Source organism: Eimeria maxima, genomic scaffold (assembly GCF_000499605.1).
Source record: "Eimeria maxima Weybridge genomic scaffold, Emw_scaff450, whole genome shotgun sequence".
Classification (NCBI taxonomy): Eukaryota; Apicomplexa; class Conoidasida; order Eucoccidiorida; family Eimeriidae; genus Eimeria; species Eimeria maxima.
In genome coordinates, this window is record NW_013566514.1 from 11,749 (window position 1) to 24,176 (window position 12,428).

Here is a 12,428-nt window from a genome sequence, read left to right on the forward strand (position 1 = left end):
CTAATTCTTTTTCTTGTCTTATTGTTCTATGATTAACTATTATTATACAACTGTCTCCTTTTATATAACTAAATGTTATATATGTCTCTGCTAATACCTCAGCACATAAACAAGGAGATGCACGTACTATTACCTATAAGCACACACACACACAACAAGGAGACACATATACAAGGAGACACATATACAAGGAGACACATATACAAGGAGACACATATACAAGGAGACACACAACAAGGAGACACATATACAAGGAGACACCTAATATAAGGAGACACATAAGGAGGAGACACATATACAAGGAGACACATAAGGAGGAGACACATATACAAGGAGACACACAACAAGGAGACACATATACAAGGAGACACACAACAAGGAGACACATATACAAGGAGACACACAACAAAGAGACACATATACAAGGAGACACCTAATATAACCAGATACATAAGGAGGAGACACATATACAAGGAGACAATATAAACAGACACACAACAAGGAGACACATATACAAGGAGACACCTAATATAAGGAGATACATAAGGAGGAGACACATATACAAGGAGACACCTAATATAAACAGATACATAAGGAGGAGACACATATACAAGGAGACACTTAATATAAGGAGATACATAAGGAGGGGACACATATAACAGGAGACAATATAAGGAGACACATAAGGAAGAGACACATATAAAGGGAGACAATACAAGGAGACACACAAAAAGGACACACATATAAAAGGAGACACTTAATATAAGGAGACACACAAGGAGGAGACACGTAAGGAGGAGACACATATAAAAGGAGACAATATAAGGAGACACACAAGGAGGAGACACATATAAAAGGAGACGCATAAAAAGGAGACACATAAAAAAGGAGACACAAAGAAAAGGAGACACATAAAAAGGAGACACATAGAAGGAGACACATAAAATAAGGAGACACATAAAGGAGACCCATAAAGAAAAAAAGAGACAAACAAAAGAAGCAAAGCACACTCAGGCACACCAACAAACAAACCCTAAACCCTAAACCCTAAACCCTAAACCCTAGGAGCAAACCTCTCTCTGTAGAAGTACGGAGTATTTAAATGTTAAGGAGGCATAAGTATCATCTTGTTTTTTATCGGGTTGTTTACGGCGTAAGGAAGGAAATGCCAATGTAAAATTATAACGCTGCATATACACCCCAAAACCCTAAACCCTAAACCCTAAACCCTAAACCCTTATTTGCAAAATAAAAATCCAAACCCTAAAACCTACGCCATATATAGCATCCTTATATACTAATGAGATAATTAGATGATACAGAAAATAGCACACAGTTGAGCTCGCTACAGGGATTAGGGTTTTTAGGCTTTTTAGGGTTTAGGGTTTAGGGTTTACTCTAGCAGCAATCTCTATAGGCTGCTCAACAACTAGGGTTTCTGCTGCCTGAATTGCCTCTTTTAGGGTTTGCACGCGACTTCGTAAATTAATGTCATATTCTCTTTGTAAGGCTTGAATCTCATCTAGATGCGTCTGTACACACCAAACCCTAAACCCTAAACCCTAAACCCTAAACCCTAAACCCTAAACCCTGAACCCTTGATCCTAGCCCATAATGCCTGAACCTTGAACCCTTAATTAATAACCCATAACCCTAAAACTCAAACCCTAAACCATAAATCCTTAACCCAAAACCCCAAACCCTAAACCCTAAACCCTAAACCCTAAACCCTAAACCCTAAACCCTCGTTTTTTTTTTTTCATTTACCTGAATTTGTACAAGATATTTTCTATGTTTTTTTCTTTCAAGTATACCTTCAGCTAATTGTCTCATGATAATAATTTGTTGATGAATAGAATGCATAAACCCTTTATTTAGGGTTTTATAAACCCCCTCGAATAGGGCGGCGGTTTGGAAGTCTGGTGTATCTAAACTCGCTAAATGTTCAGCAATTGCAGCAAATTCTGCGGATAATTTCTCAGGTGTATACGCAGATAAAGGAGGAGATATACGTAAACATTCTCTTAATTGCTCACGTATATCATTAGGGTCTAATGCTACATAACGAATTAATACTGCTAATACGCGGTGGCCATCCTGTACACATACATATATTAACCCTAAACCCTAAACCCTAAACCCTAAACCCTGGAAGGTCAATTGTAAACCTTAACAACGATGCTCGCAACCACAAAGGGTATGGCGGGACATTTGTAGCCCTAAACCCTAGGACAGTCGCAACCCTAAACCCTAAACCCTAAACCCTACCTGGGTCTGGGCCCGCTGCCGCAATGCTAAGCGTTGGGGAACTGGCGCATGTGTAAGAGAGCAATACACCAAATTCTTCTCCCTGTATACACCCACAAACCCTAAACCCTAAACCCTAAACACTAAACCACACAAAGTGCCCACAGGGATTTAGGGTTTGGGTATAAGCAACAGACTGTTCTCCTAACACACTGAAGGTATCAAAGGGCACCCTGGTCTCTGAACAGCTAGGGTTTAGGGTTTAGGGTTTAGGGTTTACGTGAGGAGGAAGCGATGGTCAACCTTGAAGCTCTGAGCAGTTTGTGCTGTTTTACATTCTTCTATCATCTCCGGAGGGAAAGGAGGGTTTCTCCCTTCGCTTACGGCTTGGACCTAAACCCCAAACCCTAAACCCTAAACCCTAAACCCTAAATTCATCCCTTCAACTGCCCCTAATCGGTACGTTGGAGAGACAGCAGCAACGCTTAAAGCAACGGGAGGAACAGCAGCAATAACAATAGCTGCAGCAGAAGCAGGAGCAGCAACAAGCGCAGCAGCAACAGCAGCAGCAGCAGCAGCAGCAGTCTTACGATCTTCGCCACGGGGTCATGAGCAGAGAGGTTTAGGTAAGACTCATACTTCTTGCACAAGTTGATGAGTGCTGCAGCAAAACCCCACAAACCCTAAACCCTAAACCCTAAACCCTTACTGGCGAATTATGGGGTAGTTTAGGCAGCTGAGGACCTCACAATACTACGGTAAAAAGGGTTTAGGGTTTAGGGTTTAGGGTTTACCAAGAAGGTCGTCCGTTGCCCAGGTAACAAAGTGATCTTTTAAGTCATAATGCGAAGCAAATAGATCCATCATTAGCTGCAAAATGCATGCACATGCTGCTGTTGCTGCTGATGCTGTTGTTGCTGCTGCTGTTGTTGCTGTTGCTGCTGCTGCAGCTAGCAGTATACCCCAACAGCAACACGTACAGGAGACACAGCACCCAACGGCCACAATCCCACCACGATAAGACAGGTGCAGCAGCAGCAACAGCAACAACAGCAGCAACAGCAGCAACAGCAGCAGCTTACTTCTACATCTAATTCATCAGGAACATTCATTTGTAGTCTAAGTGCTTGTGCAGCAAAAGAGTAAATCTCCCGCTGCAGTTGCTGCAGCAAATAAGAGGTGGGGAGACACTCGAACTCTACACCACATAATAAATCTAATACTTTTGCTGCTGTCTCTAAATTATATGTTACGGAGCCTGGTAAAGGAGACAATCCGCAACGTGCTGCAGAAATAAAAAAAAATAAACATACACACACAATTAGGGTTTAGGGTTTAGGGTTTAGGGTTTAGGGTTTGGGGTTTAGGGTTTAGGGTTTGGTGTTTAGGGTTTGGGGTTTACGGTTTATTTGAAGGGACTTGTGATGAGGGCACAGTACAGTATAGGTGGGGTAGCCACGTATGGATTAGGGTTTAGGGTTTAGGGTTTATATAATTTACCGCAATATTCATTAGGGTTAGCAAGAAGAGGATATAATATACCATTAAGTGTTAGCTTAATGATGGGGATCGAGTAGCACAGATCGATCCCCAGCTGCAGCATATCAGGGTTTAGGGTAAACCCTCGATTATAAATAAAAATAGCTGTTTGCTGCAGCAGCCGCTGCAGTGCAGCAGCAAGAGGTTGCTGCTGCAAGAAAACACCAATTATTCCTTTTATTATAAAACCCTTTAAACCCTCAAAACCCTCATGAAAAGATCTCCTTATTGCTTCTTGTTGTTTCTTTGATGCTCCCTCTACTGTCTCCAATCCTGCAAAAAAAAACCCTAAACCCTAAACCCTAAACCCTAAACCGTAAAAACCCTAGAAACCCTAGAAACCCTAAAATGCCTAAAAACCCTAAAATAATGCTGCGCTTAAGGGCTTCGCTGTATTGAGCAGAGGACAGCAACAGCAATTGGTTGAATAAACCCCTAAACCCTAAACCCTAAACCCTAGCTCACCGTATTTCCTAAGAATGTCGTCAAAAGTGTAGCAAAACTTCACGTTAGGAAGACGCGAAACATATGTAGCCAAGGAGCTGCAGAATGACAGACAGCCTCGTAAGGGTTTAGGGTTTAGGGTTTAGCGCGTGCAAAGGGGTGGGAGAGGGACCGGCTCCTAGGGTTAAGAGTACAAGACTTTGTTTGGGTCTATAGTGTATTATTTAGGGTTTAGGGTTTAGGGTTTAGGGTTTACAGTAACACACTTAGGGTTTCCTATATCAAGACAAGCATTGCAAAGTTGAGCAAGAGAAAACCCTTGCAAGGCGTACATCCGCACCAGCCTGACTAAATTGGACGTCGCTGCACAAACCCTAAACCCTAAACCCTAAACCCTAAACCCTAAACCCTAAACCCTAAACCCCAAACCCCAAACCCTAAACCCTAGGGCGTACTTGTCTACACTTCGGGGGTTTGTTCATTGTTACTTTGACACACTTGAGTGCTGTGGAAGTTTGTCAGACCCCATAAACAGCAACCCAAATACCCCAAACCCTAAACCCTAAACCCTAAACCCTACATGGATTCATACAGGACGCCAGGTCAGGAACTTCAGCAACTTCTTGCCTCGCCACCGCTCGCATAAGACAACAAAATAAACCCGCAATCCTTCTGTCGTTAAGCTCAAGATACACCTGAAAACCCCCAACAGAGAAGCAGAAATAAACCCTTAAACCCTAAACCCTCGCAGGGTGCATGGATGACTACTGTTGACCTAGGGTTTAGGGTTTGGTGTTTAGCATCTGTCTTTGTCTCGGATTTAGAAAGAAAGTTTTATTCTATCTCTGCATGATCCCTGAATCCATGAAGTGAGTATATTAGGGTTTAGGGTTTAGGGTTTAGGGTTTAGGGTTTACTTGTTGTGTAATTCTTAATACAACATCTCTTTCTTTTTTTGTTTTAACAGAAAAAAGAAGACGCAATAAATATGCAGGTTGTTGTTGGAGAATAAATGCTAATGGTTGTAATTCAGATAATTTTGATTGTAGTTCAGCAGGTGTGTCACCACTGTACACACAAACCCTAAACCCTAAACCCTAAACCCTAAACCCTAAACCCTAAACCCTAATTTTTTTATGCTACATCATAAATAGGGAAATACCACATCATCAACAGATACTGAGAATGCGGCTAATGCTTGGGGTTTGCATGTTAGGGATCTACTATTAGGGTTTAGGGTTTAGGGTTTACGTCTATAAGGTTTAAAAGGACTTACGCATATGCATTAGCCAATGCACAACGAGCACGAGCAGCAACACCAATGAGCTGCAGCACCAAACAAACCCTAAACCCTAAACCCTAAACCCTAAACCCTTCCTAGTTGCGTACCCAAGAATTCTTTTTTTTTTCCAGTCAGTTACTGTTATTAAATATCCATTGTATCCATAGAATCCTAACTATTTAGGGTTTAGGGTTTAGGGTTTAGGGTTTAGGGTTTACTGTTGTCTGGTATTGTGTCTCTAGGGTTTTAAGTTCTTGCTCCCTGTCTCCTAATTGTAATAATAAATCAATGTGTCTCCCTAATACAGCAATTAATGAATCCTCTAAGGATTTTATATTATTAGGGAGACACTCTGTCTCCTCTTGCTGCAGCAGCTGCTGCAGAGATAACCAAGAAATGTCTCCTTTTTGTGTCCCCTCTGCAGCAAATGCTAATCGAGATAGAAACCCTTGTACCTCACTCTCGCTTAACGCCTAAAAAAAAAAAAAAACAAACCCTAAACCCTAAACCCTAAACCCTAAACCCTAAACCCTAGTTCGCTACTATATCTGCTTGGGAAGAATAATGAGGCATAAACAGTGGTGGCTGTCATCGGGGTTGTTGCTGCAACAACACGGTCTAGGGTTTAGGGTTTTAGGGTTTGTGTAGTTAGGGTTTAGGGTTTAGGGTTTACTGGGGGTAGATAAATCCTATCAAGAGCAGGTTGTGCATCGTATGCTTCCTGTCCATACATTAGTGCAGGGTTTGCTACTGCTGCTGCTGCTGCTGCTGCTGCTGCTGCTGCTTCTGTTGCTGCTGCTCCTCCTGCAGAGACACTAGGGTCTGCCCAATGAGGAATAACCCTAGCGGGGGTTTCCTGTAGTTGCTTCTTCTTATACCCAACCCCTAATCTTCCCCCTCCTGTACAACCCCAGGCATATAACTCCCCATTCCTGCACACAAACCCTAAACCCTAAACCCTAAACCCTAAACCGTAAATTATATACATATGTCTGTATTTTCCTCTCTTTCCCTCTTTCTCCCTTCTTCCTCCTCTCCCCTCCCTCTATACCCCTTATAATATATATATCTGTCTCTCCCTCTCTCTGTCTCCTTTTATATGTCTCCTTTTTTTTCTTGTGTCTCCTTTTTATTTACCTAAGTTTAGCAATAGAATGCTGCATGCCTGTATAGATTTGTTCTGCAGGGTTTGGTAAACCCTCAACTTCTTCTGGTCTATCTAATTGCTCTGCCCTCCTATAACCACAACTTGCTTGCATGCATGCATTGTCTCCCCAACCATATACCTATATACACACACCATAAACCCTAAACCCTAAACCCTAAACCCTCACAACTAGCTTGCATGCATGCATTGTCTCCCCAACCATATACCTATATACACAACATAAACCCTAAACCCTAAACCCTAAACCCTCAAAACCCTAAACCCTCAAAATCCCTCAAAACCCTAAACCCTCAAAACCCCTCAAACCCCTAAACCCTCAAAACCCCTCAAAACCCTCTAAACCCTAAAGTATGAATTATCAAGAGTCTTAGCAACAGCAGCAAACAGCAGCAGCAGCAGCAGCAGCAAAAGGAGCAAGAAGAATAAGAATTACTTTTCCTTCTTGTGTAAGTACAAGGAAATGTTCACCGCATGCAACAACAGAAGAAATAAAAGGGACACCTTGTGGTCCCTCTATCTGTAAGAATAAAAGAGGAGACAAAATATTTTTTACTGAGCATAAACTGTCTCCTTTTCCCCATACCCATATGTCTCCATCTAAGGAGACACATGCAGATGCTGTACTCCCTGCTGCTATCTCCTTTATCTGTATACATACATACATACACATATTTATTTATTTATTTATTTATTTATTTATTTATTTATTTATTTATTTATATTTATTAATAATAAATATATGTTAAATATATATTTTTATGTACTTATATATACATATACGTATGTATATATACATATATATGTTATACAGAGCAGCAGCAACAAACAGCAGCATCAGCAGCATAAGCAGCAGCAGCACAACCAGCAGCAGTACCCTCAGCAGCAACAACAGCAGGAGGAGGAGGAGGAGGAGGATCAATACCTTAACTGGTTGAGGAAAGGAGACAGGTGCAGGTGTATATACATTAGCAGCATGACCAAGACCAAGACGACCATAGAATCCACAACCCCACGCAAATAACACACCTCTTATTGTTAGGGCTAAGACATGGCTGGACCCTGCAGCAGCAGCAGCAGCAGCAGCAGCAGCAGCAACAGCAGCAGCAGCAGTAGTAGTAGTAGGAGTAGTACTAGTTGCTGTTGTTGTAGGAGTAGCAGGAGCAGCAGCAAGGGAGGAAACGCATAAGGAGACAAAAGGAGACAAAAGGAGACACAAATGAGACACAGAGGAGACAGATAAGGAGACAAAAGGAGACAAAAGGAGACAAAAGGAGACACAAAAGGAGACACATAAGGAGACACATAAGGAGACAAAAGGAGACACTTACCTAATGCAAGTTTATATACAGGATAAGGTAAGGAGACAGTATAAGGTATTAATACAATAAATACATCAATAAAAATGGGACAAAAGGGAGACACAGAAGGAGACATAAGGAGACACATAAGGAGACACAAAAGGAGACAGGAGGAGACACATAAGGAGACAAAAGGAGACACCTACCCAGTGCAAGTTTATATACAGGATAAGGTAAGGAGACAGTATAAGGTATTAATACAGCACAATTAACTAATTTATATCTATAAAAAGGAGACACTTAATACATCAATAAAAAGGAGACACAAAGGAGACACAAAGGGAGACACATAAGGAGACAAAAGGAGACAAAAAAGGAGACACTTACCTAATGCAAGTTTATATACAGGATGAGGTAAGGAGACAGTATGAGGTATTAATACAGCACCGCTAACAATTTTCTCTCCTAATCCTAACTTCCCTCCCTCTGCTGCTCCCCACATCCATAGCTGTCCTGCAGTTTGCTGCACCTCTTGCATGCATGCAGCAGCAGCAGCTGCTGCTGCTGCTGCAGCTGGTGTTGCAGCTGGTGCAGGTGGTAATGCTAATTGCTGCTGTTGCTGCTGCTGCTGCTGCTCTGTATCCTTAATACCTGCAGTAATAGCAGCACTATAATTATTATTAGCAGCAATATAGATAATATTTCTTATAGAGGAGACACCTTGGGGTGTATAGGCAGGTCTATTATGTCCTATACCTAATTGGCCATAAGAATTGTCTCCCCATGTAAATAAAGCCCCATTAATAAGGAGACACATTGTATGATTGTCTCCGCATGCAATAAGCTTAACAGGTAAAGAAAAACAATTAAGAAGAAAAGGCTCATTTATTATATTATTATTGTCTCCTTCTTCTCTTCCTCTTCCTTTTCCTTGTCTCCTCCCTCCTCCTCCTCCTTCTTCTCCTTCTTCTTCTTCTCCTTCTTCTTCTTCTTCTTCTTCTTTTTCTTTATCTGTCTCCTTCCCTATACCTAATTGTCCCTTCTTATTACTTCCCCATACCCATAAACTTCCTGCTGCTGTTGTTGCTGCTGTATGATTTAGTCCGCATGCAACATTATTTATAGACCAGGACCCTGCTGCTGCTCCTGCTGCTGCTGCTGCTAGTGCACCTCCTCCTCCTCCTGCTCCTCCTGCTGCTGCTGCTGCTGCTGATCCTGTTGCTGCTGCTATAGGTAGGGGTAAATCACCACTCCTCCCTATGCCTATCTGCGCAGACACCTGAGCTCTTAGATCAGCAACAAACATCTTATTCCTTAATTCGTTAATATATACAGGATAAGGCTGGTCGCTGCAGTTGCTGCTGCTGCTGCTGCTGCTGCTGCTGCTGCTGCTGCTGCTTGTTGTTATACCTAGACGGTAATTACTACCTACACCCCAACATAATATGTCTCCTTGTACTGTTATAGCAGCAGAATGATATGCTGCTGCTGCTGCCTGCAGCACGGGGACATTTATGCTGCGTACTTGCTGCGGTTGCGGTGCTACACTACCGCTGCTGCTGCTGCTGCTGCTGCTGCTGTCTCCTAACCCTAACCCTAACCCTAGACCTGTACCCCATGAATATAATAGACCTGTTGTAGATACTGCTAATGTATGAAAAGCTCCGCATGCAATCTGCAGCAGAAGCAGCAGCAACAGCAGCAGCAGCAGCAGCAACAGCCGCAGCAGCAAAATATACAACAAAGCAACAGTAAGAGATATAACAGCAGCAACAACAAAAAAAAAACAAACCAACAACAGCAACTCTAAACCCTAAACCCTAAAAACCCTAAACCCTAAACCCTAAACCCTAAACCCTAAACCCTCGATATACCTGCATGATAGGAATACCACCAAGAGATTCAATAAGCCTTGGTGTTGGTGAATCTGCCTCGTCTCCATGACCAAGACGATAGAAGGCCCCACACCCCCAGGTGTACGTACACCCCTTCCTATCTAGTGCTGCACTATGACTGTCTCCTGCAGCAACAAACACTATTTGCTGCTGCAGTAAACCCTCAATTAGGGTTGGCTCTAATGCACCACGTGTATGACCCAGGCCTAGACGACCACCAGCTGCAGGGGGAAAAAAAAAGGAGACAGGGGACAAAAGGAGACAGGTAAGGAGGAGACAGGTAAGGAGGGGACAGGCAAGGAGGGGACAGAGGAGACAGAGGAGACAGTTATAGAGGAGACAGGTACTGTGGAGGCTGCTAAGGAGACTGTTAAGGGTGGCAAAGAGAAAGGGGACAGAAGAATAAAAGGAGACAATAGAAAGGAGACACAATAAAAGAGACAATCAACAAAAAGGAGACAGATAGAAGAAAGGAGACAGTTAAAAGAAAGAAGACAAATAAAAGGAGACAATTAATAAAAAGGAGACAGTTAATAAAAAGGAGACAGATAAAAGGAGACAGTAAATAAAAGGAGACAGTAAATAAAAAGGAGACAGATAAAAGGAGACAGTAAATAAAAAGGAGACAGATAAAAGGAGACAGTAAATAAAAAGGAGACAGATAAAAGGAGACAGTACATAAAAAGGAGACAGACAGGAAACAGGTAAAAGGAGACAGTAAATAAAAAGGAGACAGGTAAAAGGAGACAGTAAATAAAAAGGAGACAGGTAAAAGGAGACAGTACATAAAAAGGAGACAGGTAAAAGGAGACAGTAAATAAAAAGGAGACAGGTAAAAGGAGACAGTAAATAAAAAGGAGACAGTAAATAAAAAGGAGACAGTTACTTACCTCCTGTTCCCCATGCCCAGCAGGTACCGTCCCTTAGACAACAAAGAGAATGTTTATAACCAGCAGCAATATGAGTAACAAAAGTGTCTCCTTTTATACTGTCTCCTTTTATATTGTCTCCTTTTTTATTATAATTATAATTGTCTCCTTTTTTATTACCATAAAAAGAGACAATAGTAGGTATATATCTAGATAATGTGTCTCCTAACCCTAAGGCACCACTGTCTCCTTTTCCCCATGAATATAAGTTACCTATAGAGGAGACAGCTAGACTATGATTACTGCTGCATGCAATTAGGGATATACTTGCCTTATTAGGGAAACGGACCCTATAAGGATGAGGAGTAAACCAGCTGCTGCTGCTGTCTCCTTCTTCTTCTTCTTCTCCTTCTCCTTCTTCTTCCTCCTCCTCCCCTTCCTGCTGCTGCTGCTGCTGCTGCTGCTGCTGCCCATGGGTGCTAGAACTAGAACTACCACCACCAGCACCACCACCGCCACGACCACCTCCTCCTGCTGCTCCTGCTGCTGCTGCTGCTGCTGCAGCAGCAGCAGCAGCAGAAGATTTAGTAACTTTTTTAGGGTAACCTAATCGTCCGTCATTACCTAGACCTACAGTGTATAATTTACCCCCTAATGCATGCGCTTTTTTTATTAATATTAATGCATGCATATGCCCAGCAGCAACAGAATATACATATTGTTTAGCAAAAAAGGAGACAATTGATGGTTGCTGCTGCTGCTGCTGCTGTATACCTATACCTAATACATTATCCCTATTTAGTCCCCATACATATAATTGCGGCTGTCTCCCTCTTAGTCCTATACACATACTATAATCTATACTAAGAGACACTCTTTGTGTCCCTAGGGGAGGAAATATATTCATAGGACTCCCTTCTCCTGCTCCTGCTGCTGCTGCTGCTGCTCCTGCTGCTGCAGAGGGGGACGGGACACCCAGGGGAGATAAGGCAAAAGGAGACACTAGTGCTCCTTCGTCATCTTCGTCACCAGTACCACGCAGGTGAGCCATCTTGATCGTGCAGCAGCAACAGCAGCAGCTGCTGCTGTTGCTGCTGCTGCTGCTGTTGCTTCTGCTGCTCTTATTAAGATGCTGCTGACAGGTAGATGTAAGACAATAGGTGTTGTCTTGGTGGTTACTCTGTTAAGCAAATCACCAAGTGCTGCTGCTGTTGCTGCTGTTGCTGCTGTTGCTGCTGTTGCTGCTGTTGCTGCGTTTGCTGCTGTTGCTGCTGCTGCTACGAAAGTCCCCACTCAGTGTAGACCTTCCTCTGGTGTATCTAAGAGAGGAGAGTTGCTGCTGTAGAGACAGCGGAAGATCCCTTAAGAGACACTTAGCAGCAGCAGCAGCAACTCTTGCTGTTGCTGCTGCTGCTGTTGCTGCTGCTGCTGCTGCTGGGGCGGAGCAGCAGCAAAGTTTCTGAAATGTGGGGAGATAGGCTGCATTTGAGGAGCTAATCTGCTGCTTATTCCTGCAGCAGCAGCAGCTGCTGCTGCTGCTGCAGCAGCAGCAAAATATGCAACAGGAACTTAAAAGACCACCGGTCGGTTCGCTGCTGCTGCAGCAATTACTGCTGCTGCTGCTGCTGTTGCTGCTACTGCAGCAGCAGCAGACAGATTTACTCAAATAAACACTTATTAATAAAC

General features: G+C 42.8%; 1 protein-coding gene across 1 annotated transcript; it reads right to left on the reverse strand.

Annotated features, from left to right (window-relative positions):
• Window positions 1-1,061: 1,061 nt before the first annotated feature.
• Window positions 1,062-11,793, reverse strand: EMWEY_00033630 (regulator of chromosome condensation domain-containing protein, putative; the record flags this gene model as incomplete). Its single annotated transcript, XM_013481881.1, has 19 exons — window positions 1,062-1,187; window positions 1,398-1,532; window positions 1,891-2,097; window positions 2,269-2,350; window positions 2,528-2,640; window positions 2,838-2,908; window positions 3,985-4,059; window positions 4,252-4,328; window positions 4,563-4,593; window positions 4,823-4,925; window positions 5,148-5,298; window positions 5,507-5,556; window positions 5,731-5,985; window positions 6,186-6,444; window positions 6,650-6,798; window positions 7,264-7,326; window positions 7,603-7,721; window positions 8,366-9,653; window positions 11,092-11,793. The coding sequence occupies 19 exons, from the start codon at window positions 11,791-11,793 to the stop codon at window positions 1,062-1,064; spliced, it is 4,056 nt and encodes a 1,351-aa protein (XP_013337335.1).
• Window positions 11,794-12,428: the final 635 nt, after the last annotated feature.